This window comes from Contarinia nasturtii, unplaced genomic scaffold (genome assembly GCF_009176525.2).
Source record: "Contarinia nasturtii isolate CC-2019 unplaced genomic scaffold, AAFC_CNas_1.1 Cnas_scaffold_220, whole genome shotgun sequence".
NCBI lineage: Eukaryota > Metazoa > Arthropoda > Insecta > Diptera > Cecidomyiidae > Contarinia > Contarinia nasturtii.
Window position 1 is genome coordinate 2,582,894 of NW_022197577.1, and position 26,425 is coordinate 2,609,318.

The 26,425-nt window shown below is 34.5% G+C and overlaps 2 protein-coding genes across 6 annotated transcripts in view; both read right to left on the reverse strand.

The window, feature by feature from the left end:
- LOC116337194 (nephrin-like) overlaps positions 1-26,425 on the reverse strand; it is a 279,498-nt gene that overhangs the window by 54,790 nt on the left and 198,283 nt on the right. For all 5 annotated transcript variants that reach the window (XR_004200788.1, XR_004200789.1, XM_031761577.1 and 2 more), the window contains exons 5-6: positions 24,060-24,174; positions 13,441-13,534 (exon numbers count right to left, since the gene is read on the reverse strand). Coding sequence is in view for 3 of the 5 variants with exons in the window: in XM_031761577.1 (XP_031617437.1) it covers positions 13,441-13,534; positions 24,060-24,174 (209 nt within the window). In the remaining 2 variants the exon portion in view is untranslated. The remainder of the gene's footprint in view (positions 1-13,440; positions 13,535-24,059; positions 24,175-26,425) is intronic.
- LOC116337196 (piggyBac transposable element-derived protein 4-like) lies at positions 17,373-19,586 on the reverse strand. Its single transcript, XM_031761581.1, has 3 exons — positions 19,021-19,586; positions 18,193-18,953; positions 17,373-18,122 (listed from the first exon to the last, which is right to left on the reverse strand). The coding sequence occupies exons 1-3, from the start codon at positions 19,521-19,523 to the stop codon at positions 17,527-17,529; spliced, it is 1,860 nt and encodes a 619-aa protein (XP_031617441.1). The 5' UTR covers positions 19,524-19,586; the 3' UTR covers positions 17,373-17,526.

Sequence of the window (26,425 nt, forward strand, 5' to 3'; positions counted from 1 at the left end):
TGCTCTAGCAAATAAAATGGGCCGGAAAACAAAGGAACCACCAACGCTCATAATCTGTTTCTCTTGTTTTTTTTTGGCATAAAAGTCAACGTTGGTCAAAAGCGGCAAACAACAACAAACAAGACACAAAGTCAAGTTTATAAAATCAATTAGTGAACCATTATATTATCGGTGAAATCAATGTCATGTTTAGTGTGTGCATGATGGATTTCAGCTACTTCCACAGGAAATTTTTCGTTAAATGTAATTAGGCTATGGTATTTACATTGTCCTTCCCCCAATTCCACACGCACAAATCATTATTTACTTTCGATTCGTATCTAGCGTCTAGTTTTTTGTGCATTATTTAAATCCTAACCGACATCCGGCTCCATTTGAATTGAATGAAAATGAGAATAAACGTAACGGAATTCCTCGTTATGAATAAAAAGAATTAGCCTGCCTAGAGAGAATTTTCGAACGTTTTCCCATTAATTCTATTGTGGGCTACCTGAACATGTTCTATTTATACAAGCCCGGTTCGGGTCCTATTATTTTAATCGAGTCACGCAATACACACCTAAATACATTTATTGAATAATCAATTTTCTATTGCGTATAGCTTTTTGCACCGTCACCTACGTCGAATAATGTTGAATATCATAAAATAGCCGCACCCGGAACGTACACATTTTGCCATTGAAATTGCAGGAGCAGAAATAAAAATTGAAAAATGTGATTGGAATGCAAACACAATTGTTTTGATTCAAAATTAATAGTTCGTTTGAAATAAAAAATCGAATTTGAACACAAAAATAAATTATACGATTAATTAAAGTCGACGAAGCAATAAGGAAGCCTGCTGTCAATCACCGGCAAAACTTTTACGTGTGCACGAAATCGGTAAATTGGTGTTGATAAAATGCAAACGAAGTGAGTCGAAATGAAGCACCAAACTCAAATAATGGATGTTATTAAGTAAAATTGGCCATATAACATGAACTTAACGACCATCTGTTTGTTTTACGTTATGTTTTATTTGCGTTGAAGGAATTTTTATTCACCAACATTTACACGGTGACACACACACACGAACAGGCAGCATTTAAAATTGAGTGGAGTGTTTAACCATTATTGATCTCTTGGAGATGATGAAATTAACGAATGACATCTAGAACAGAAATATACAAGCAACGTTTTTGGTGGAAAAAAATCCACAGCAAATCGAAAGAGTATTTCGCACGAAAAATTCTAGCGAAAAGTGTTTTTTTTTTCACTCCACTATGAAGAAATTGATTTTCAAAAAAACAGCTCGAAAATCCCTAGCAAATTCGAATAATTTCTTCCAATGAATGCCAATGAGAAAAAATAGTCCAGCAAATCTTTTTGTAATATTCGTACGAATTCTTATAATACAAAGTTGTTTGTGAAATTGAGTTTTTTTCTAAGTTCTTCCGAAAATAAGACGAAAAATAGTGAGTCAAAGTTCATGTCAATGACGGTTAAATTGAGATAACATAATCTTACTTGTAAAAAACTAGCTAAGCAAAAGATTATGTTAGTGTCTAACCAAAAGATGGTTGTAACAATAACAAAATTGTTATGATAAAAAAATTGTATATTGCTTAATGTGAAACGTAGTTTTATACATTAAGCTATGGAATAGTAAGATATATATATATATACACTGACAAAACTAAGGTTATGATTTTGACAACTCCGTGTTGTAAATGCTTACATTCCAACAAATGTTGTGAAGTAGCCAACAATTGTTGTCGTTGTGAATACATATAATATATGCCATTGTACGTATTCACAATGACAACAATTGTTGGCTACTTCACAACATTCGTTGGAATGTAAGCATTTACAACACGGTGTTGTCAAAATCATAACCTTAGTTTTGTCAGTGTATATATATATATATATGTTTGTTCAGTGATTTTAGAGAAAACCAGAAAAGAAAGAGAGTTCGGGTTTTCGGCATTCGATAGGGCATGAAAAACCCTCCAGACGTATTTTTTCTTTTCCCCATAAGTGCTCCCCATTTAATTTTTTCATTCATGGACCCTCTTTTTTGGATTCCACTTTGAAAAATATTTCGATTCCACTCACCATTTATTGAGTGGATAACGAATGGATTCGGGTGGAATTACGTTTCTCCGCAACTTTATTGGGTGGATAAACGATGGAATAAATGAGTTTTACTTCAGTGTTAATTTGATTACTTTGGATCTACATGAAACTTGTTGAAAAGTTGGAGACACCCGCGGTACCAAATTGTTTTAGATTCCTTATAAAATTACATTTCGAATGGTATATAAATTATGGAGTTTCCGGCAGGTTTGATGGCGTTTTAGGCTGGCCGTTTGGCCGAAATATGAAAAATTGTGAGAAAAATTGGCTTCCGAATCTTATTGCAAGCAACCTAGTTCTATGATTTTGATGAAACTTTGCCAGATGATAGCTCTTGAAGCCCTCTTTCCAACGGTATATAGCTTATTAGCCAATCAAACTTGTGAATGTGTTTCCCAGGTGGCCGTTTGAGGCCAAATTAGTGAAAATATTGGCAAAATCAATTTTCAAGGTGTAATTTATTTTAAAAAAATTGTGGCAAAAAATTCAAAATATGAATGTCGAGTAGTTTGTTTTTCTTAGTAGTACGGTTCCACGTTTCACATTGAGCTCTACGGCCAAAAACTGGCAGTGTTTATATTATAGAGTTGAAATATAGATTAGCCATAAATGTTGTTTATTCCATTGAAAACGGAAGTAATTTCATTCTTTAAGAAGTGTACAAATATAATTTTCAAATTCAAAAAAAAATCTTATATAAAATTATATAATTTGAAACTGAAATCAAAAGTTTTTTCGTTCTTTCAAAATCCCTGAAAACTAAAATATTCTTTATTTAAACCAGCTATACCAAAAATGTATTCAAGCTATATTCAAAAATCTGAAATGTCAATAGCATTGGATTCAAAAAGTGACCAGAAAAGAACATATATCCATTGCAATTTTTAATTTCTAATGAAATCCAACAGCTGAATTTGATTCATTTTCATCTGTTGTATGTACCTGTACTTCAGTTTCCATTATGCATGCCTGTTGCTATTAAAATTTGTATAGATCCAAGGAGTTTTAACTAGGGGAAATGATCTATTCGCGAATGGACAAAATTTATTGATTGTATGATAAAGTCGTCATTTTAGTAAAATAATTCAAGAAATTCGCATACAATTCGCAAGCTATTCGCAAAAATTTATCACAATCAAACTATATAATATACGCTTGCAAACGAACCAAGTGAATAGCGGCGACGCAAGAAAACGAAGTGAGTGAATAGCGGCGACGCAAGAAAACGAAGTGAGTGAATAGCGGCAGCGGATAACTTTTCTTTCGTTCGTTGTCGCTATTCACTCATTTCGTTTTCGTGCGTCGCCGCTGTTCACTTGGCTCGTTTACAAGCGTTCACAATTTGATACATACAAAACATACAAATTTTGCGAATTGTCTCACGTTCATAGCGTTTTGTTTGCGAATTGTTTTTTAAATCACAACTTTACTGGCCCATCGCTTACAAATCATTTCGCATAAAATTCGCAAAATATCGAATAATTCGCTATTTTCTGATCGAGATCCGATCCCCTAGAGTTTTAATATGTGCCAGAGAGAGAGAGAGAGAGAGAGAGAGAGAGAGAGAGAGAGAATTCACGCCAAACAATTTCAATCAATGTATATATTGAAAGTTGAATAGCATTTCTGACGTACTTTAATCCAGAAAGCTTATCATTTAACCATTTGACGTGATAGCGAATCCATTAAACAAACAACAACAATAAAAAAAGAACAACAACTCCACCGATACATACACAATATTGAATGGTCCATTATTCATCGATATATTTTCCACACCAATGTTTTGAGGAGTATTTCAACTATGTCATGTTAAATATAATTTGTGGAACAAGAGAAAAAACAAGAAGTATATCCATACATTGCTTGTGACGATGACAAAAAAAGAGTAACAAGCGAGAAAACATTCCATTCAATTTTCTGGATTGGCATCCTAGGATCGTGTGCGATTGGTTTCATTTTTACGATTTTCAGAGAGAGAGAGAGAGAGAGAGAGAGAACGCTGCAAGCGTTGTTTCTCTATTTGATATGTAAAATGTGTAAGTGGAATGCAGATTACGTGTTGGTGTCTTTAAATTCGCAAGCATAACAAATCGATTGCAAGTTGCAACACAATCCGAAGTTCATGCTGAATATGATTAACGTTCACATGAATAAATAAATAAAATTAAATGAATACAGTGTAGCAGCTTGTGGATTTTCTCGGGTGCTCCACAACACTACCACCATCACCGCCGCCACGCCGCCAACAACAACATTTTAGTGATGTATTTTCGATTCAACGTTGGATTCGATTGTGAATGTGTAATCATGTGTTTCGACGAACATACGAGCAACAAAATGAATGAAATAAATCGTGAACAAATAGAGATAGCAGAGAGAGAGAAAAAAACGAACCGCATGAAATTGAAGAAACACATAGAACAATACGGAATTGTGCACGGAAAGCAATTTCGATATGATGAAGCTTTACTAGTCGAACATTGGTGTCATACATACATTGTCAGATGAATCCCATTTCGAATACATATCATTCTCGCATACAATCCATGAAGTGCAATATTATACGTCTCTGACTCACATACACACATGCAAATGTCAACCACTGAAAAGCATCTCTTGCACCAAACAGAATGAAGAAATGCGGTTAAGTCGCCGTAGAAAAAAAAAGATCAGATACATTCACAACTTGCACACAATGATAGCATCGATTTAGATTTGCGATGCAAACAAAATACAATGTATATCAGAGCACACAAACACAAATAAATTCGTTTTGCATAACATCAACAACAATGATATATAAAAAAATAACTGGGCTTGCCGATTTACGTGCGAATCGTTTCCAATACACCTTTGTGTGTGTGTGCGGTCTTTCTGTAATATGAATAATATTAAATGCAGCCAATAAAGTTTCGTTTTTGTCGGTCCTGTTTGTGTATGCCATTTTTTTCTTTTTCTTGTTGCGCCCGGCACCGACAATTTTCTATATTTGAAAATTCGGGTACACTTTAGCTCGTTGGCTGTGGTCATGAATATTTCGATGGAACATTGTTGAAACCAACAAAAGTTTTCAAGGCACGGCCGACGAGTGGGGGGAAATGAAAGAGAACGAACGATGGAATTCAATGCAGCAGATTCAGCATCGTTCGAAAGTACAATACAAAATACATATATAAGAATATGATTGGTTGGGCAGCCCCATACCTGGCACCGAGTCGATTCTCTCGTTGAGAGTGCACAACTCCGATGTCGAAAGCAGAAAGTGCAACCAAGAATAATGGTTGAACATTTTTGCAACAACAAGAAAAACTATGCGCATTTTATTATATTTGTTCAAACCAGTTCAGACTTATATTGCAGGTAATTTTGGGGAAAATTGAAAACTGGCTCTCGGTTTTTTTTTTAATGTTGTTTGTGAACTCGGTCAGAATCTATTTGATTGTTGCTGTTGTTGCTACTTTTTTTCAAGTTTGAATTTGTTATATGGTTCTTTTTCGGTTTTGTTGAGTTCTAAAACCATACCGATTCGCCAATATTCCATTTGACTGAGCTTTTGACCGTTGAGTTTTCTGATACCTTTCTCTCGTTTTTTGCATCTTCACCAGCTCTATTTAAATCAATTTAAAATGAGAAATGGATTTTGTTTTTTAGGTATTTCTGCACATACAACGTAATATAATCACTTGATTCTATATCAACATGAAATTGGACGCAACGACATGGAATATTTGCTTTTCTGATCCTAATTACCAAATTTTCTCATTACATTTTTGAACAATTCTATTCAATGGCACGTTTAATAATGCAAATCATATGAAATATAGAAGTTGGTTGAATACAAAATAAATACACTCAATAATTTGGAAAGAACAAGCGAGAACAAGAATTGTGCAGAGTTACAAAGATTTTACCACAAAATAGTGATAGAAGGCAAATTAGCAGAAAATTTCAATTTCACAATTCAGATAGAAATAAAAAAATGTGGTAAGTTGTACAGTAAGTTGTCTAGATACTAATAAATGATAAAATTTGAAGAAAAAATGCGAAGTAAGTAAACAAAGGCCAACTTTTTCAAATTGATGTAACCGATAGATACAACTTGATATAGAGGTAAGCCTGAATTTTTATAAAATTTGCAACGTCATCACCGTTGACTTTGAAGTTGACAATTCAAGGTGGGGGTGATTTGAAAAATTGCAGAAGGGTTCTTTCAAAATCACAGTGGAGGTAATTTGAAATTCATTGCTCAGGGTGTGTTTTTTTTACCCTGATCGCCTGATCAGAATCTAAACTCCTTTAATATCTAAGGAAGAAATCAAGTCGATGAGAACGGTTTGTGACTGTGCTTCAGAGTCAGTTATTTGCAATTAGTTATGAATTTTGCTTTGCATGTATTTTTATTGCCGCATGTTCAACAGCCATTGCAAATAGTTTCCGTTTCGTCCATTTTTGCTTCGACAAATTGTTTCGGAAACATATTATCATACGATTGCGATAAATCTTTTAAAAAAATTCGGATTGACACACGGTGTAACTATGCGACGCAAGATGGTGTGATTAAGTGTTGTTTTGTTTCAATTTCAAGCATAAAGTTAAGTCACTCGAGCGAAAAAGTTTCGATGTTATTAATATAAAAATGGAGTCCCGTGCGAGAATAATGAATTGGCCACCGAAGAAATATGAGGAAGCAAGTTTTGGTGATTTAAAAAAAAAACTTCTTTCCTTCCACTTCACCAGAGCCAGTTCAATCGAAACACAACACACCGTATTTTTTTAATACTACAATACATTCCCCTCCCAACGTTCAATAACCCGGCATGCCCAGCTATCTTTATGTTTCCACAACGACAATAGCACACTTTTCGGGCAAACGCAAGAATCTATAACAACATTCCAAATTACAATGTTGCAATTTCCTACGCTTATACATTGTATGGTATTGCAAGCATTTCACAACTTCGACTCTCCAAACTAAAACAATCTGACAGCATTGATTGCATTTGTGAGTATCTCTCGTTCTCTCTTTCCTTCGAAATGTGTGTGTGTGTGTGTTTGGCTATGTGCGCAGTGTGAAAACTTTCCACACTTAATATTTAATTCACTGCACGTCTATAATCGTAATTCATAAATAATCTGTAGAATAAATTTGTACATGCAATACAATTTGGGTGTTCGCTTCCAACATCCTTTGGCGCCGTTAACGATATGCAGCGAAAAGAAATAGAGAAAAATGTAAACGCCCGTATCGAAAAGCAACGTAATGGCAGGTCGTTGAATATGAATTTCACTGGAAAAAGTGTAAAAGTGTTATGGGGAGAGCGCGCGGCGAAGAATGCCAATGTGTACGAAATGGGCTAGGGAAACATTTATTTGAAATCACTCGAACATTTTCGCCACTTGTATTTGCATCACAAACGCAGATTTACTTTCAGGTATATATACCTTTTACAGTAGCAGTAATCAAGCCAAAGTTTTGGTGAGTTATTTTACGCTTGCATAATGTGCATCGTGCAAGCGAAATTCGTGCATCCCAAACGCGAAATAGTAATAGACGAAAAAAACCAATTTTGCCACCACTTTTGACACGTTTCATACAAGTTTTTCACGCGAGAATTTTGATTTTGAAGCAGAAAAACCAAGCGATGAACGAAACGTGTTTCGAACATACCGACCAACAAAAAATACTTATGATTTAAAATTCGATTTTTTTTCTAGTTTTCAATGAGTACTTCATTTTTAATGACCATGTTTAGACGATAGAAACATATTATTTCTTACAATTTATGCAATTGACTGATGGGAAAAAAATTCTTGGCGCTGAACTATAAAATTAAGTTTTATTCATTGTATTATTATAAATTAGATTCCGCTTTGTTTTCATATACTTTTTGGAAAATATATTTGTACTTTAGTTTTTTTTGTAACTTTTGCGCTTGTTTTTTGTACCAATAATATTTTTCGTCGATTCTAGTGTTGGCTGGTCGTAATTTACAAATTGTAAGCTTCGATGTCAGTTTATTGCAGAGACTGTTTCTCAGAGCAACATATGCAGGGAATAGCGTTCTGAAAAGCTGGAGGAGCACTGAACTGCAGAGCTTCTCTTCGGTGAGGAGTAAAATATTCTTCAGCCTCTCCAGCTCCTTAGAGCCTCCTTACATATATTCCTCCATTGTGTAATCCATTCTTCTTAATTTTTGTTTTCAAGTGAACTCCTTCTCTCAGTGATGGTTTTTTCCTATCTGAATTGCGCTAGCTATTCGCAGCGCCTGTACAGCATTGCTGCCCAGATGCTGAATCGTAGCGGTTGCCGCACGCGCAACACACTTCGTTTGTACCACACAGTGCATATACGTTCGCGTTCGTTCTCTGTTCGACATGCGTTTGTTATACTGACTATGGTATTAGTGTATCATACTCTGTGAGCTCACTGGTTACTTAGACTATATGACAATATGTTGTGTGGTACAAAACGCGTGCGGCAACCGCTTCGATTCAGCATCTGGGCAGCAATGCTGTTCAGACGCTGCGAATAGCTAGCGCTATTCAGATAGGAAAAAACCATCACTGCCTTCTTTTCACAACCACATCAGAATCGACACCAACGAAGGGGCGACAACGACCACTGGAAAACGGATAAAATCTCGCCAAATAACAATTTATTGTTAATTTTCGGATTTGATCTTATTAAAAGTGTTAAAAAGTCTATTAATTAGAGAAATTTCGATTTGAAGACATTAATATACTGTTCATATCTAGTAGAGGTGTATGAAAAACCGCTCTTCATTGTATTATTTCTTGTTTATCTCCAAATGAGATCTGATTTTCATGTTCCTAATAAATGCATTGCCACATTATATTCGCTTATATACCACAGAGTATTTTTCCATGGCTCAATTTCGTTTCAGATTTTTTGTTGCAAATGTTCAAAGTACATAATAATTTCATGTGAACAAAAATTCTCGCAAAATAATATATATATACTATAAATATTTTGATATCAGATTTAGAAAAAATCGCAATTCAGTTACAATGAACGGGCTTTTGTGTGTATTCACGATTTATTGATGCAATAAGCAAATCTTTGTTTGTATGTCAAGATTCATGGCACACCATATTGCACACTGATTTCAATGTGATATTGTGAAATCAAATAATTAGAATCTTAATGAAATTTTTCATTGCATCAATTTAAATATTATCGAAAATAAAATCAATAAAATCGAATTCAGTGTAATTTCCATGTTCGAGTCAATAAATTTCTGTAATTTTACATGAAATATTAATGTTAGAGAAAATGTGCATAAAAATCCAAAAGCGAATTTGATGTAATATAAAATTGAAGTGCGATCAAAGGCTATAATTTACAACTCTTTACCCATATCCCCTACTCTCGGCATGCGCGATGAATTATTCATAAAGCTAACGAGTTCATAAGCCACAAAATGACAACGCCATTTAATTTTCGAGCGACACATCAAACATTTATTTAAACAGTGTAATCCTAACATGTCGAAATGATATTAATGTAATACATGAATGTGTATTCTCTTATCCGAATCAAATCAAGCTGCTATACATACAAAATTGAATGGCGGTCACGGTCTTAAAACCAAAACGCAATAAAAAAAGGACACACGGACTGACTAATTGAATCGCTAATTAGAGCGTAATTTAATTAGATCTCTTTGGAAAAGAGTTGCTGTGCCAGCCCGTGCCAGCCACATATATAAATATTGATAGTCGAACAAAATTAAAGTGGTGAACCAAATGAATGATTATGTGTACTATTCGATTACTACCGTTTGATAATGCCACTTGCTTGCATTGAGGTAAGCCAAACGATTAGACCGATTGTATGTAAATATCAATTATAATAAGAGCAAACACCATTTACCCAAATTACGCCTATGAAATAAATCCAAAGTCAAATAAACACATAATTTCGATTGTCCATCTATTCGAATGGTAAATTGAGTTGCCCAAATACGTTCACATCATTTACCAAACCTAAAAATTGTCACGTGGAAAAGGATTGTTCGTTTGGTGTGTGTCCAAGCAACCGAACTGCTCAATTATTTTCAAATATGATTTTTGGGCGGCATTTCGGAAGTTTCACATTTCTCGAACTTTTAATTGAGAATTTTCGGGATCTAATACTATCAGATACTAAGCTAATTACGGTACCCTTTCATGGCAATTGGGGTGCTTTTTTGTTAGTTTTTAACCAACAAAACCCAATTTTTGCATTTTGAAGACCTCAAACATGGACCCTTCTTCTGCCCACCTGTGACGAAAAATCGTTCGGCATGTCCGGTATTTTCCATAGTTTGAAGAATGTTTTACACGGGCAGATTTAATACGTTGAAAATCTTCTGATGACCGTAGATATAGTAAAACTAGTTAGCGACTTATCGCAAAAATCATGACGTTATGCGCATTATTGAAGCAAATGTAAGAAGATCTACATATAGGTATCAATTAAATCAAAAATTATCCGAAAAAAAATCAAAATTCCTTTCAAAAGAGATTATGATAGCCCCTATATTTCTCTCTTTTTCCAAAATGCTGATGATTATTTTAAAATTTGATATGTTTCTACCGTAAGTTTTCTAACAATTCTCTTTGGTCTATTGGTCTGGTTCATTTTTCGTTAAAATGTCCTGGCTGTCAAACACAATACAAACATGCAACATTTTCTGGTTGACATGACCAGCATCAGCTGCAACGTCACATTTGAAAATAAAAAGAATGAAAAAGCTGTGCACAACAATGGGATTGCAATTATAGTTTTGATAATTGAGATTATGCTAAAATGCATTGATTTCAGTGATTTACCATACAGAGGAAGGCACAGAGGAAGCTGTTTTCCACTAAATTGTTTCACATCATATTTTGTGTTGGATGAAAATCATTTTGATAAAGACAAAAGTTATTTTAAAACTCAAAAACATTATTCAGGTTGATATACAATGGAAAAGTCTTTCCAGAATGCTGCTGTATGCATACAGAAATAACAATGGTTATAATAGTTGAAACAAAAACGAAAAACTTTATTTTCTGTTGAAGCATCAAAGAAGGTCGCTCGTCAAAAACACGATTACATGTTTTAGAAGCAAAAACAAAATTCAAAGTTGTTTATTTTGTCATCATTACCCCACCTTCAAATCATTGAAAACAAAATTAATTTTCACCTTTGCTGTATAATGAAACACCTTTATTGTTCCGGTTTATGCCCATTTACCATGCAAAGTATCGAGCAATTACACTATTTTTGTCTATATATTTTCAAGTGTGAATGAAACTATTCAATATTATTATTATTCAGGGCTCCCTCTCTCTCTATTGAAATCGAATAATAATAGAATGCAAGAGAGTGCAAATATTGACATAAATTTTAGAAACTGAATTATATTAGTTGAATGCAATGCTATTCGTGTGTGCTCTCACCCCTTTCCACTCGACACAAATGTATTCAAATGTCATTTGAATTTGATTTAAGCAAAATTTCAGACATGCAATGCTGATGTTACAAAGTGCGGATGCTGAATGCACAATGTGTAATTGACTCGGATATTCAGGCCACACACACACACACACGCACTGAATTCCAACAACTGAACCGACGATCGAGCGCACATATTTGCTCAACACTCTCAAGACCAAGCGCTCAAGTGTTGCAGCAGTTTTAATAGCAATATTTCTTGTTAAATTAAATCACTTATATACCAAGAAAGACAAATGGCAAAAGAAAATTTATCGTACGTAATAAAGCGTATCATAAGTTCCATTCACACGCGTTTCCTTGTTGTTCGCCCCCCCCCCCCTTTCCGCAAATGAAACGATACGATGAAGTATGCATATTGAGAAGACAGTTGAGTCAGTGCAGAGCGTTGCCACTATGCATGCTACCACAAATCAAAAATGGTGTTGTTGTGTTTGGGAAGACAGGCGAAATAATACCAACTATTCATTACACGTTCCAAAATTTGTCTTTTGGCGTTTTACGAAAGAGTGTGCACGCTTCTATATATAAGTACTCAATCATGATTCGTTGCTTTATGTCACTGCTTAAAGAACTTTTCGTTCATTTTGCACAATTTTTGGCATAGAATGTTAATCGATGTGCCATTCACACAGCACAACAGAGTTTGTTGTGTTGTCTTTCAATGCAACGAAGATAAAAAATGAAATAAGCATTTCTAAACAACGACATCAACAAAAGCAGCACCACCAGCACCAGCACAACAACATCAGCAGCAACATCTTAAACCAGTGGCACCACACGTATTAGTTAAAGTAGCCTAAGCACGCGGAAGAAAATGTTGAAGATTTTCGAAAGAAACAGAAACCGTTTCACTCACAATTTGAAGAACATGAAACTAACAAGTGTAAGAGATAGAATGGAGATTGTGTGCTGTTTCATATGAACGGTTGCTTCGTCAGTTGGGACTTAAGAAGATTAAAACTATGATATTTACGGAAAATTAATTTTTGGTCCCACGCATTTCATATATGCGAGTGTCTATTCCGTATAAGAATGCCGGAAGTGCTTCAAATGTCAATACGAAAAGTCAAAATGGCTATTATTAACTTTGGCCTGTGCTCGGTCATTTTCTTCTCATTTAATCGAATCATGTATATGTATATTGTTTGTCTATGTGTTTGTGTGCGTTTGTATCAAGGCATAGTATTCAATTGAATTTTCAACATATTTTGGCTTTTATTGAAACAGTTCTACCAAAATATATTGAATAATTGACCGCAAACACTTTGAACGATTTAGTATCGGTTACGTACTCTTATTGAATAAAATTAATATCGAATCGACTTTATCGACTACGTCAATAGATTTCCACTTCATTTTTTATATTTCTTCAAAGGAAATAGGAAATTGATTGATTTTCGCTGAAGCCTTCTGAGCTTTTTAGTACTTGACCTCTCTCAAAATAGCTTATAATCTAATAAATATTGTTTTTATTGTTTTTTTATCCACTTTTTGCTTGTCTCTTTTATTTCTCTTCTACTTCGTGTTTAACAAAGTTAACACACACGATGACGCCGGAAATTGATCTGAGCGAGAAAAGCGGAAATTATTGATGATTTTGCTTGCCTCCAAGCGATTTCATAATCTCAAACTGACATGAAATTGTTTTAAGTGGCCCCAAGAATCTACCCTTGTTTGTGAAACTCATCAAAAACAAAATCCGATTGGTGATGAATTAATTTTTCGGTGTCGTTGTTGTTGCCGCTCACTTTCTCCCAGTAAGCACTTGCACCAATATACACATTTGACCTAACGTAATCCATTTTGAATGTACTCACTTATAATGGTTAAATTGTAGCGGAAACTCTGTGTCTGGCTGGTTCGGAAATCCACACGACATCGATAAATGCCTTGATCGTGACGTTTAATATTCTGAAATGGAAGAAAAAGAAACAGATTTGAGATTCGTAAATACTTTATATCAGTATATTTCAGTCGGTACTACATTGAAAATATAAATATCTCTCATTTAAGAGTTTAGTTTGTCATCATTTGCATAGCTACAATCTATATTTGTATGCATTTCTCACAAGCGGGAATGAAACGGGACAGATACACAGAAAATAAACTTTCAAAATTGATGCTTAACAGTCAGCTTCAATTGTGATTTTTGCTTTCTTTCACTATTTATTTCTATTTTTTTTCACAAAAATTTTATTCCTTTTCGCACTTAGTGCAGTTATTGTCTCGGATGTCTTAAGTAGCAAAAGAACATGGAATAACTTTCAAACAAATCTCACTTTTATTTTGTTTCGACGGGAAATAACGAAAGAAAAAAAAACAACTTAGATTCAGCTTGAGAGTCGGTGTGCTTTTTGCCCCGTCTCACTTTCTCTCACTCGCTCACTCGCTGTTTTCCACGTTTTTTACATGATGAATGTGTTGACGATGAGGCATTGTATGTCTGGCAACTGGAAATTCTACCGTTATTGTGTACATTTCTTACATTTTCGTTCATTTCTTGCATTTTCGGTGGGGAAAAAAGGGTGAAAAGGTACACAAAAAGTCTTATATTAAGAGTTGACTGCAAATGTTGATTTAACTGGACTAATACTCCTGACTGAACATTGTGCAGCATCTCAACGCAATTGCGAATAAAATAAATGCCAGAGAAGTGCATATTAATATGTTAAATGGATCAAGCAATGGTCAAAGTTTAGCACAATATAGATATAGAGATATATTGTTTAAACTGGACAGTGTCGACAAAACTTTTGCAACAAATACTTGCGCACAAGCGCTCTTATTCTTACAAAGAAATTTAATAACGAGCACCAAATGTAAGAGAGCACTTGCAACCGAAGAGGACCAAGAAACTATGTCAAAAGCATAACCAAAAGCGACAACGATGACATTTGCTGAATATTAAAAGCACGAAAACTCTCTAAAATGCAATAAAATAAATATATGAAGGGTGTGAGTGTGTGAAAAAGAGACGACGATGACATCGACTAAATGGAATATGGCATGCGAAACTGAAGAAAGTCAAAACGGAAAAGACGAAAATGAAAGAAACATGTTAGTTGCATTCAGTGAGTGTTGGAATAAAACTAATCATAAAGCACGACCATGGCCATGCTCACACTTGCAACACCAACACTCGAAAGCCGAATATATATATCCAAATCACTGGCATGTGAAATAAACATGAAAAAACCGACAATTCCTCATGTTTAGTACATTTACGTTGCGCGATACAGTAACCAAAACTGTTCTTATCGCCAAAAGCTTTCGAATTTTAATAATGCTTCAAAACACATTTCTTGACAATGTTTCGAAAAGTGGTGATGTTTTATCCTTCATTCATTTGACGCGCTTTTTTTCGCTTTCTCTAACTTACAATTTTTTTATACTGTTTCTATCCGCTTCTTTTCTTTGCCTCCCTCCATCTTTTTCTTGTAGTTTCATCAACTCTTCAAATTCAATGTTTTTCAAAATATTTTATTTCGCACAAAAAAAGTGAATATTAAATTTTATTCATGCAAAACACCAACAAATTCAAATCGAAAATGTATTTTAAGCAACCAAAGTCCGTAATAAAGAGCAAGCAATCGGAAACTGAAACAAAAATGTTGAAAAATATAAACGCTAACCGAAAAAAACACGTCGAAAAAACAATTTAAAAAAAAGGGCAGCGACAACGACAGAAGTTCTCTGCCAAAGAAAAACACACGAAGCGACGAAAACTATTTTATGGATTTTGTTTCCTTTCTATTTTACGCCGTTCTCTCGTTGTGTTCATTTTTTCTCTCTCCATTTCTTCCTCTTTCTCTTGCTCTCGTTCCTTCCCACCAACAGTCCATATATAATGGAATCCAAATTAAATGTTCAACAACTATAATCTGCACACGCTACAAAAACTCTGCCATCACTACCCAATGTGCAATGTGTCAGAGAGAAGACGAAAAAAAGTCCCACACACACACACACACATACATAATAATTATGTACACGAAGAAGAAGAAAAACGAAAAACCATGTAATTATTTTCACATCTACCATGAGCAGCGTACCGCGTACCTCAGTCGCGTCGATGTGGAATCAAAATGTGAAAAAAATCTGTGGAAAAAATGCTTTTGGTGAAGTTTATGCACCCGAAATGTAGATCAGAGAATGAAAGCATTTTTCTAGAGTTACGATTTTTTTTCTCTTCGGGCTTTTTTTGTTACAACAATTCAACTAACAACAATCCACATGCACGACACACAAAAAAAGAGCATGAATCACCCAAAATAGCAGCCATTCGGGACCATCCGACTTTCCATACCTTCGTAAACAATTCAACACCACGACAAGACCGATGATTTTCTAATTAAACATTCAACACGGAAAAAAAATGCGAAAAAAAAAATACGATTCGTGTTCGCATCGTCCGAATGTTTTGTTTTCCTGGTGAAATTGATAGAAACGAATAGGAAAGAGAGAGAAGAGAATGAGCGTTGGTGCCACGCATTATTTTGCTTTACACAACGCAAAAATGGTACATTAATTCCTCATTTCATTAAATCTTTGTGCGCTTTTTTTTCATTCCGTTTTCACTGTTCTCACTTAACTTCTTTACATTAGCATTTATATTATGTGTGTTTTTTTCGCTCTCATTCACAACATTTTCCCCACATTTTCTTGATAACGCTCGCAATTATACAGCGGCTATGAAAGAAAAACATGGAAAATTATGCATTGTCCATATGTCATCATGTGCTATGTTAAGTCGCCCGTCTAAACCGCATATTGAAATCAGCTGGAATGAGAAACGATTTAAATTCAGCTTGTTTCATACACACTGGATCCATATTGGGCGTTTTTTACATCGATAAAAATAACCATAATTCAAGTCAAAAATGTTCGTTTAGGTGATTTATCAATGAAAAAAATTCGTGGGTTAATTATTTACTCAATCGAAAAGATTAAATCGATGGTTTTTTTTTTAATTGCACACAATCTACGGAAGTTAATTGAAAAATTTATTAATCGATGTGGAAATCCTACAGCAAAATCGGAATGAGTGGTATATGTACTCATTTGAACGCGAGCTTGTTTGTTTGTATGCATATTTAATATTTCAATTTTATATAGATGAAAATGATCAAAAATAATAATTTAAAACAAATCTTGTTCCGAATAAAACGCTTTAGGCAAATACCAAACCGAAAATCTATTAATTGTGGAGATAGAACCATTACGAACTGAATTGTCGCCCATCATCCCGTATTATAAAATCGGATCAAATTTCTGAATTCGGGCCGAGCCTGTGCAAAATATTATTTCAAAATCGAATTGAGTCTGATTCGACGACGTCATTTTACATCGTTGCGGATGTTATTTTGAATGATATTTGCTTGTAATTTGGAATGGCAAACATAACCAAATGACAATGTATATGCCCCGTAGTTTAAGTAATGAACATTTTGTGTTCAGTGCATTGCAGAGTCTGTTGTCAAAATTCTACATTTGAATACGAATCACGGAGAAAGTTTTACATTGCAGCATTAATTTGCATTTAATCAATTCGGGTTTTGAGTGCTTTTCTTGGTCTCGTCATAACACTCGACAACTTTGAAAACTGACATAGTTTTAATATGCTTCCGGATGATGATTTTAAAAGGTGCAAAACTATTTTTCGGCTTTTCGACATTTTTGACATGTTTTCCGAAGCGTGAATGAGGGGGAATGGGGTTGCCGTTCAGTCTTTGTTATTAACCTTCATATGCCCTTCAAAAAAAATTACAAATTTTACCCTTGTGCGTGGATTTCTACGCATATGGAATTTGTATGGAAAACACATATTTTGACAGATTTTTTGAAGATATTTTTGATTTTACTTGATTTTTTTCAAAAATCATTACATTAAAAGTGATTTGTTTTTAAAGTAGGCGTTCTACAATACATTTCACGCACACATTTCGATTATGGGTGCTTTTGCAAACACCTTTAGTACAAAAACAACAGATAGTTTCATGCATATTATTTCTATTGGCGGATTTCTCAGTATAGCACATGTGACATCTTGATCTGCCTTTCGACACCGATGGAACACTTTTTGCTCTTTTACGAGGAATTTCGAATGATGTAGATGGTAGCAAAGTTGGTGAACCTTCACGTGACATCGAAGACTCACGAGAAATGGAGGAAGACGAAGACTGAATAGCTGGTGAACTTTCACGCCATTGTAGGGATTCTCGGCTCGCTGAAAGAAGCGATGCTGATGATTCAGATCGTGGCACACCTTTTCTCATATCCATGTATGGCTGCGCAAGAGAATATCCAAGTTCCCGTAGAAAATTGCGTCGTAATGTAGTTTTCTGTGTTGTTTGCCAATTCGGTGACACTTCTTTGAAAATGACAAATGCGTTCAAGGCTGAAATATCGATTATATTCGAAAACACGACCATAGGCCAACGATTTGTTTTGCGCTTACAGCTGTAACACGAAAGCATCTTGTCAACCGTATCCACACCACCTAAAGAAAAGAAATCAAAGATCATGTGAAAAAATATCAAATTACCATCAAAAAGTAGCATTTGACAAACCTTTAGTTTTGTTGTAGTATTCTATAATTTCGGGCAATTTTTTGTCGCCGGATCCTACATCATTTGAACTATGCATTGTGCTTTGCAAAATCGTGCACTTGTTTTTTCGTCCGACATATGAAACGAGTGTTGTGTCTTTCGTGAATGCAAAAGTTGACTGGTACAAAGGAACTTTTTTACATTCAAGGAGCTTTGGTGGAATGCTTCTTTTATTTTTTCGCATCGTACCAACCATTGTGAGACCTTTTGATAGCAATTTCTGCCCAAGTTCATAAGATGAGAAAAAGTTATCCATTGTTACGTTGTGACCTTTCAGTCCGCCAATAAGATCCAATACTACGCGTGCACCTTGTCCTTTTTCAGCCGAATCAACACCAACGGCTTTTCCCAAATATGGCTGTATTTTCCATACATAACATGTTTTAGAACAAACTAATTGCCAAAATTTTATGCCATATTTTTCTGGTTTGGATGGCATGTATTGCCGGAACTTACATCGGCCACGAAAACCAAGAAGTTGCTCGTCTACAGTGACACATTCAGATGGATTGTAGAAATCAGGTAAAAGTTCCGACCACTTATCGAATAAATCACGAATTGGTGCAAACTTGTCGGTGGATTTTTGTTGTCGTCTGTTCATGACATCATCGAAACGCATAACTCGGCTCATGTATTGGAATGTTTTCTTTGACATGATCGCTCTGAAAATTGGACGGCCATATTCACCGTCAAATAAATCAACCAAATTTTCATTTTTTGATCTAGGTAAAATAAAAACCCAAACATAAAAATCATCTCAAAAAATGAAAGAAAAATCCAACAACACACCTGTATACACCGGCCAAGATTAGTACAGCGATATACGCATGTAATAAGTTTGAATCGATTTCAATGGCATTTTCGCCATACGTCGCCTTTGCATACGCATTCGAATTCTTCAAAATAATGTTTTCAACTGGTGATGGAAAGAAAAGGAGAAATGCATCTTTGATAGAATCAACACGGTTTTTTGCAAATCTTGTTAGTCCCGGACGAAGTGTGATAACGTTTTCTTTACGCAATCTTCCACTTCGATCTGTCACTGGTTCAGAGTTCCAAACTATGCCATCTTTTGAAATAAACGTTGGATCAGCATTTTCATCAATTTCAATATCGTCTGCTGAGCCATCAATTTCGATATCGTCCGGTTCTTCAACATCAGAATCACTTGTTTCAATCAAACTGTCTTCTTGTAATTCACATTCGTCATCGCTAATGTCGGCATCTTCGTCGTCAGTCTCATTCAATAGTGTTTCCAACTCCTCTTGTGTAAGATATTTTGGTCTAGCCATGTTATATTTTTGAAATTATTCTTCAGAAAATTTCATAACAATACACAACATTGCACACACTCACTAAACTTGCAAAAAAAAGGTTGACTGAATGACGTTTTTTCCGTCAAATACGTTGAAATCCCATATGAGTAGAAATCTACTCACTGAAGGTAGTCTATGTAATTTTTTTAATATTCCGATGCGAAAAATACTTTTGACATCGGGTAACATTTTTTTATGTTTAAAATAAAGCAAAAATTAAAGTCAAGAAGTTTCATAAAAATTGGTTTAGAATTTTTCGAAAAAAAATAAAAAATAAAAATGATATGCGTAGTTTTCTACACCAGGAGCATATAAAGGTTAAAATTAAATCACATAGTTTCACAATTTCATCCACATTTGGGCGTATTGAAATTAACATATTTCGTGAACAAATTTCTATATATATAGAAACTGGATTTAAATTTAAAATATCGGAGAAAAATAAAGTGTATTTGCGCAAAATTCAACGAAAAATGCAAATGATTTGTATTTTCTTCGAGATGCATCCTATATTCGATGTTATATAGCTATGAATCCATTAGTTTTCGTAACATTATTTGAACCATATGCTTTGACCGGTAAAATTGTTTATCCAGAGAATATGTCTAAATTGATGACCTTTTGACTTTTGTACAAAAGTTCAAACTGTGCGGTATACTGGTTGAAGATCTCAACACACACACACAACAAAATGCCCAACATACACTATTAGCCACAATGAACAGATTGTCAAGGCATAAAGGCTATCGGTTGTTCATTAGTGTGCTTGGCGAATATTTGTGGTTTAAAACAAATTGAAAAACTTTAACATTTTAAATCAATTCGAGAGTTGGTAAATACGGTAAAGTGGCTAATACATCTATGGAAGCTACAACGTCCTATATGCTGTAGGAAAAGAAAAAACCTTTTTCAGAAATCCGGTGCCAACTAGCTTGGAATTTCATATAAACGAAGATCGAAGGCATCCATTTTGAATTCAGAAGGATTTTAATTGTATTTTGAATATGAGGAAGTTTTATTCATTTTTGTGATGAAAATTATTTCGGAGAAAATCAAATCAAATCAACGAAGTGAAAATGTTTCATGAAAATTTCCGAAACTCATCAAGTTTGAAACTGATTACGAGAAAACGAAGAGAGGAGTGTGAGTGTGTGTGTGTGTGTGATCTATTGAATAGGTGGTTTTCTCTATGCACTTGTTGAAAAGGTTGAATTTTGTTGGAAAAAAAGAAAAGCGTCAATCACAGACAATGCACCACTATGGAAGCAAAATAGTTGGAATGTGTTTCAATAAATTTTGAAGCGCTCTCTCTCTCTCTCTCATTCACTCTTAATCTCTGCGTGTTTTGTGCATGTTCAATAAACCGGAAATTTTCGACTTGTTGTTAATTTGTTTCTGTTAAACAACATTTACTATGTTTTAAACAGGCAAAATCAACATTGCAAAACATGTTTTTAAAAATTGTAATTATTCCCATTTGTCCATGCCACATAGAAAGAATGCAAAAAAAATATGCAAATACCGCTTTAAGAAACAACTTTATACTCAAAATATTTTAACCGCCAAAAGAAGAGAGATGAAATGATGATTATTATCGATGAGTTTGGCTGACTACACAAAAATTAAAATAATGAATGACACACCGAAAAATCTAGCGCTTCATTTAATTCTCTTCGCTGGACGGGAAATCGAATTTAAATGAAGAAACAAAAAAACCGAACAATACAATTTGTATTGTTGCGCTATTTGAATAATTTAATTAATTTGCTAATTAAAAATGTAGAGAGCGAGAGACAGAAAGTGTAATGAAAAGTAAAGCAAGCAAATAATTGTATGAAATAGCATGCCGTCATGCACATTACTCCTTTCAAGCGTACACATACATAGCATGTAGCACAAAACGAAATGCAATGAAAATGTTCCGAATTCATTGTGGCATGTGTAAATTAATATCGACCATTTAAAAAAAAGTCAACAAATGTGCTGTTATTGTTCGTGATAATGTATGTATGGTGTCACGTCACGTGAATTTTTACCGTTATGATTTCGGGAATTATTGAGTGTCGAAAATGACATATTTGGAATTTTCATAAAAGCATGTCCACAAAACCCATGCCAATATCTCGAATGTACAAATGTTTTTTCATTTGGTGCGCGTGAAACGGGGCCAACGTTACACAATTTTACTTTCACTTTTACGTAACGGATACCCGTTTCCAGCTGTGCATTTTTAAGCGAACTGGAATTCCGTTTTACCAACGAAAAAAATCAACACAACAGATGCTATCTAGGAAATTTAGTGTATTCGCTGAAAATACATAATAGAAAGGTGTTTAAAACATGTTATGGAGCTTTTTTTATGATTTTCTGAAGTTTTATCAACGCGGCAAAGATATCAGTCATGTTTTGTGGATAAACAATGCCATTTTGAAATTCATTAACACAGCTTTATGGTTGAATAGAAGAAAAAAATGTTGTACATAAATGAGAGTGACGCGTGCAATTAAATCAGTTTTACCTCAACGGAATGCATGTGTAGCCATTAGCCAAACATTTGCATCAACTCATCAATCATATTTTTTGTGTGTGTGTTTGCTGCACTGATTCTATCTATGCTAACGAACTTTTTCTCTTTCACTCGAAAAATGACGGCGGTTTTGACTTATCAGAATTTAATGTTTGGTTTTGCACCCTGCCATGAAAATCAGCACCATGACTCTGTCTCGACTGATTCTATTAAATAGTCCATGGAATTTTGGAAAACACATGTAAATTTCTTAGATTAGGACCCAGGTGGTCACATACATGAATTTCAATGGACTTCCAATCAATACATACATATGTTTAGCTCTCGCATTCACTCTCGACTAGACTACGAATTTCGTATTAAAAATGGCTTGTTGCAAATAAAATAAGATTCAGCTATTGGTGTATGCAAAAACTTTTCGCATAACTTAATGTCAAACTGTATAATTACAAAGCTCCATAACAGACATACTCGAAAAGTGTGTATGTTTTGGGTTGATCAGTGTATATTTCACAATGCAAAACCATAACAGGTAAATTAATAATGGTTTCGATAGTTGACGCATGCAAATCGATCGCTGGTGTCTCTGTGTGTGTGAGGATGTGGTTTTGTGTTTATCTAAACGGCAAAAATGGTGCCTATGAATATCGCCTATAGGCGAATGGTTTTTTATGTCACACTCTGAATTCATTCTCGTTTATTGAACCATGACAAAAACCGAACCATGATGGTAACATACATACACAGCTCTTTTATCGGAATATGTGAAACATCCGGGCCATAAACAAAAGCACCGAAACACTTTTTGCGCTTGTTTACACAGAAATTTAGCGCTGTCGGTTTCTTTGTCATGACATCCTGTACGTCATATATGCATGTCCATAACCGAGATATTTTGGTAGTCAATGTTCGTTTTTTCGACCGTTCAAACATCGGTTGATATCAGTCCGAAAAATGAACATTCCATTTGAAATTCTCATTTCTCTCCATTCGAAATCAAAGTGGACTGCAATTTAGAAAACACTGTGATCACTATCATTATCATCATCGAATGACCGATGAATACTAGTAAAACGACAAAAAATGGAATAAATAATAAATGAATTGAGACGATTGAGACGCATAGTTAGAATGTCTTGTAAATCGATAGTAGAGCAAACTCCAGTTGAGCATGGTGGAAATATATTGAAGCGCTTGTAACTTTGTTTATTATTTTTTATGTAAGCGCATATCCATTCAGAAAAGAAAATATCGCTTTTCATTCAAAGGATATTTGATATACTCAAGGCAATCGAACCCCTTCATTATATTGATCGGATCGAATATTGAAAACGAAAATTTTAATTTATTGAATGAAAAGCAACACATTTCACCTCCATTCACTCAAAACATTGAAAATGTTTATAATTATTTCAGTTATTTATAAATCAATATAAGTTTTACAGCACTCGATTTGCATCAGTGTAGACTTTGCTAAGAGAAAGAGTGTGCAAATGGATCCAGAGAAATGAATTGAAGAAAAAAAAGGAAACAGAAGTACATATCAATTGCAGACATCTACTTCAGCATTTATTTCTATTTAGTTTTCTTCGTAATTTCTGCTTCCAATCTACATTGCACGATTTTTTTTTGTCAAAACTTTTGATTCCCTAACGCATTTTTTTTTTCACAGCTCGTCAATATCTGAGTGCCCTCTACTTATCACCCTCCTTTTTTTCATTAAAATCTTCTTCTTTTTAGTGCCATTTCTCGAAGCACGTAGTTTCCAATTTAGTTGAGATGTAAGCACTTGGCTCAATTTCATTTGCGATGAAATCGCTCAAAATACAGCTTCAATTTGCATTCAATAGTCAGTTTTTTTACGCTGAAGAAAATTCATCGAATGCATCATTCGAGTGGAAGTATCGCGAATGAGAGTATTTTCGTCACGTTGAAATTTCACATTAAGATTTTCGTGCGCTGATGTGAAGACGAAGAAGACCTACCTTAATATCTAATGTAGCCGGATCAACATCTGCATTAAATCGAGCCCGTGACCCAAATGTTTCTGGTGCTGACCAATGTTGAGCATCGTTCAACGGTCGTCCACGTACATCAAAGCTGCAAAAAAAATAGAACGAGAAAATAGATTGAAAAATGAATGTAATGAAAACTAAGTTCAACAAAATAAATAAAAAAAAACACCGTCGTTACAACCATATAAAAATAAATAAACAAACTTAATCCAACTTTCACAACATCATCTAAATAATTGAAATCAACATCTAAATAATTGATTTCTGTGTGTTTTTTTTTTTAATTCAAAAAGCAACCAAAGCAGCTATTGAGAAGAGAATGTTGTTGAAAGTTCATAAGATTTTGGAAATGTGTGACATATATAGAATTGGCAACAAAGTCAAATCGGGAAGTGCACAAGATTTTCTCCAAAAACAAACTGAACCAGAAAAATGTTATCGCAATTATTATCCGTTTCACTTAAAAAATTTACAATCCACTCAAACGCATATGCGCCACAAAAAAACAGAGAAGAAGTATGAAACCGGAACAGAGGAATCGAGAAAACGAGCACTGCTTTTGTGCATGCAAAACGAACGCTCCGAAAACTCTGGTGGAATGATAGTAAAAAGCTTTTTGCTTAATTAGCCCAAACTCGTTTAAGTTGATTCTTTTGCATAAATTATGAGCCAAAATTCGTGTCATGTCACATCCATTTTCATGCACACGCTGCATGATGTGCTCTCTCGTGTCTCTGTATCCGTTTTCCTGGCTTTTCGTCTTTTACATTCTCACACACATTTACAGTTGCTCTCCTTTTGCCGCAGGCATTTACATATACACACATATTACCTAATTGCTGAACAGACGAACGTAAACCAAAAGACACAATCAACTAGCATTATTAGCAATTGCAATCGCTTATCTGCTCATTCCGCTCCTCCGCCGCCGCCATCACCCTCAAAAACGGCTTTAGACAATGTTTTTATGTGCACTTACGCAAACAATCAGTTCATTATTCAAAACTTAAACTTTAGCGTGCATTCTCATCCACCGCTCCTTTGGTAGTCCTGCAAAATTGATGCGCTGTGGGCATTAAAATGCTCTTGAAAAAATATTTTGACACAAAATTTTCCGAAAAATTTACCTGTAACATTTTCCAGAGAGTAAATATTCAAGTTTCAATTCTAGGCCTTGCCGATCCGAAACGAGATACATAACATAAGTGAAACAAAAATTTCCCCAAGCAATGCACCATTGCATAACGATGAAAATGAAATGCCTTTGTAACATCTTATTGTTTCACTCTGACCATACATTCCATGGCGATGCCAGATGATTTTAATTGCAATAACTCAAATACAATGCATTTTGCCCATTTCTTGTATAGCACTGTAGTCTTTAGTGAAGCATTTCAGTTTGTGGCAAGTTATTGCATAACTTGTCCCATTTTTAACTCATAAATATCTTCACTTGAACTATTCAAATGATAATTAAAAACACTTCTACCACTTTTGTTTACATACATTTTATCTAAATTGTAATGGTTGATGGTGATGACGATGATGAGACAGAGAGTGAGAGCGAGCTCGATTATGGATTCACAAAATGAATCTTGGTATGAAATTTAATAAAAACAGAATTGTAGACTTGCATAAATGCTTTATGCCACTCGAGAAAAACAAGAAATTGTTATTGAAATGAAACCAATAAGCAAAGTTGAACGATCCAAGTTTTGTTGTTCTTTTTTCTTCGCATCAACAACTTAGGCGTAAGTTTGTCACAAAAGTTTTTTATGTAACTTTTGGGTGGAAATGTAAATTTGTTCGATTTTGACTAATAAGATTATAATCACATTGAGAGATCAATTCACTGTCTATTTTTATGACGAATATCATTTCATCTCCGAATGCTAATTTTCCCTAATTAATTGATTGATGCCAACAAACGATTATTATTTTTCTGTTTTGAAATGAGATTCTCTTTCTGTTAAGCTCCGCCATGTACAGACACAGTTCGGTAAAACTTTTGAATGCGTTTTTCACTAGAAAATAATTACTATGGAAAATGGCATAGCATGCCATTGAATTTGAAGTTATGATATTTGCTTCTTTTTCTGCTGTGCAAAGCAGTCTTTGGTTCATGTCGTTCATGCTCATTGAGTAGCAAAAGCAATAGAATTTAATTACCGAATGCAAAACTTTACATACACTCGGCAAATGCGAACGAATATTCAAAAGAATATTGTCGTTTAATGCGACCTCGTGTACCGTTCCGAATAAAAAGCGAAGAGCGTCAAAGTAATGGAATGTGGTAGAAGTGGAATCGAAGAAAAAAACCAACCCGGAGCAAAGTA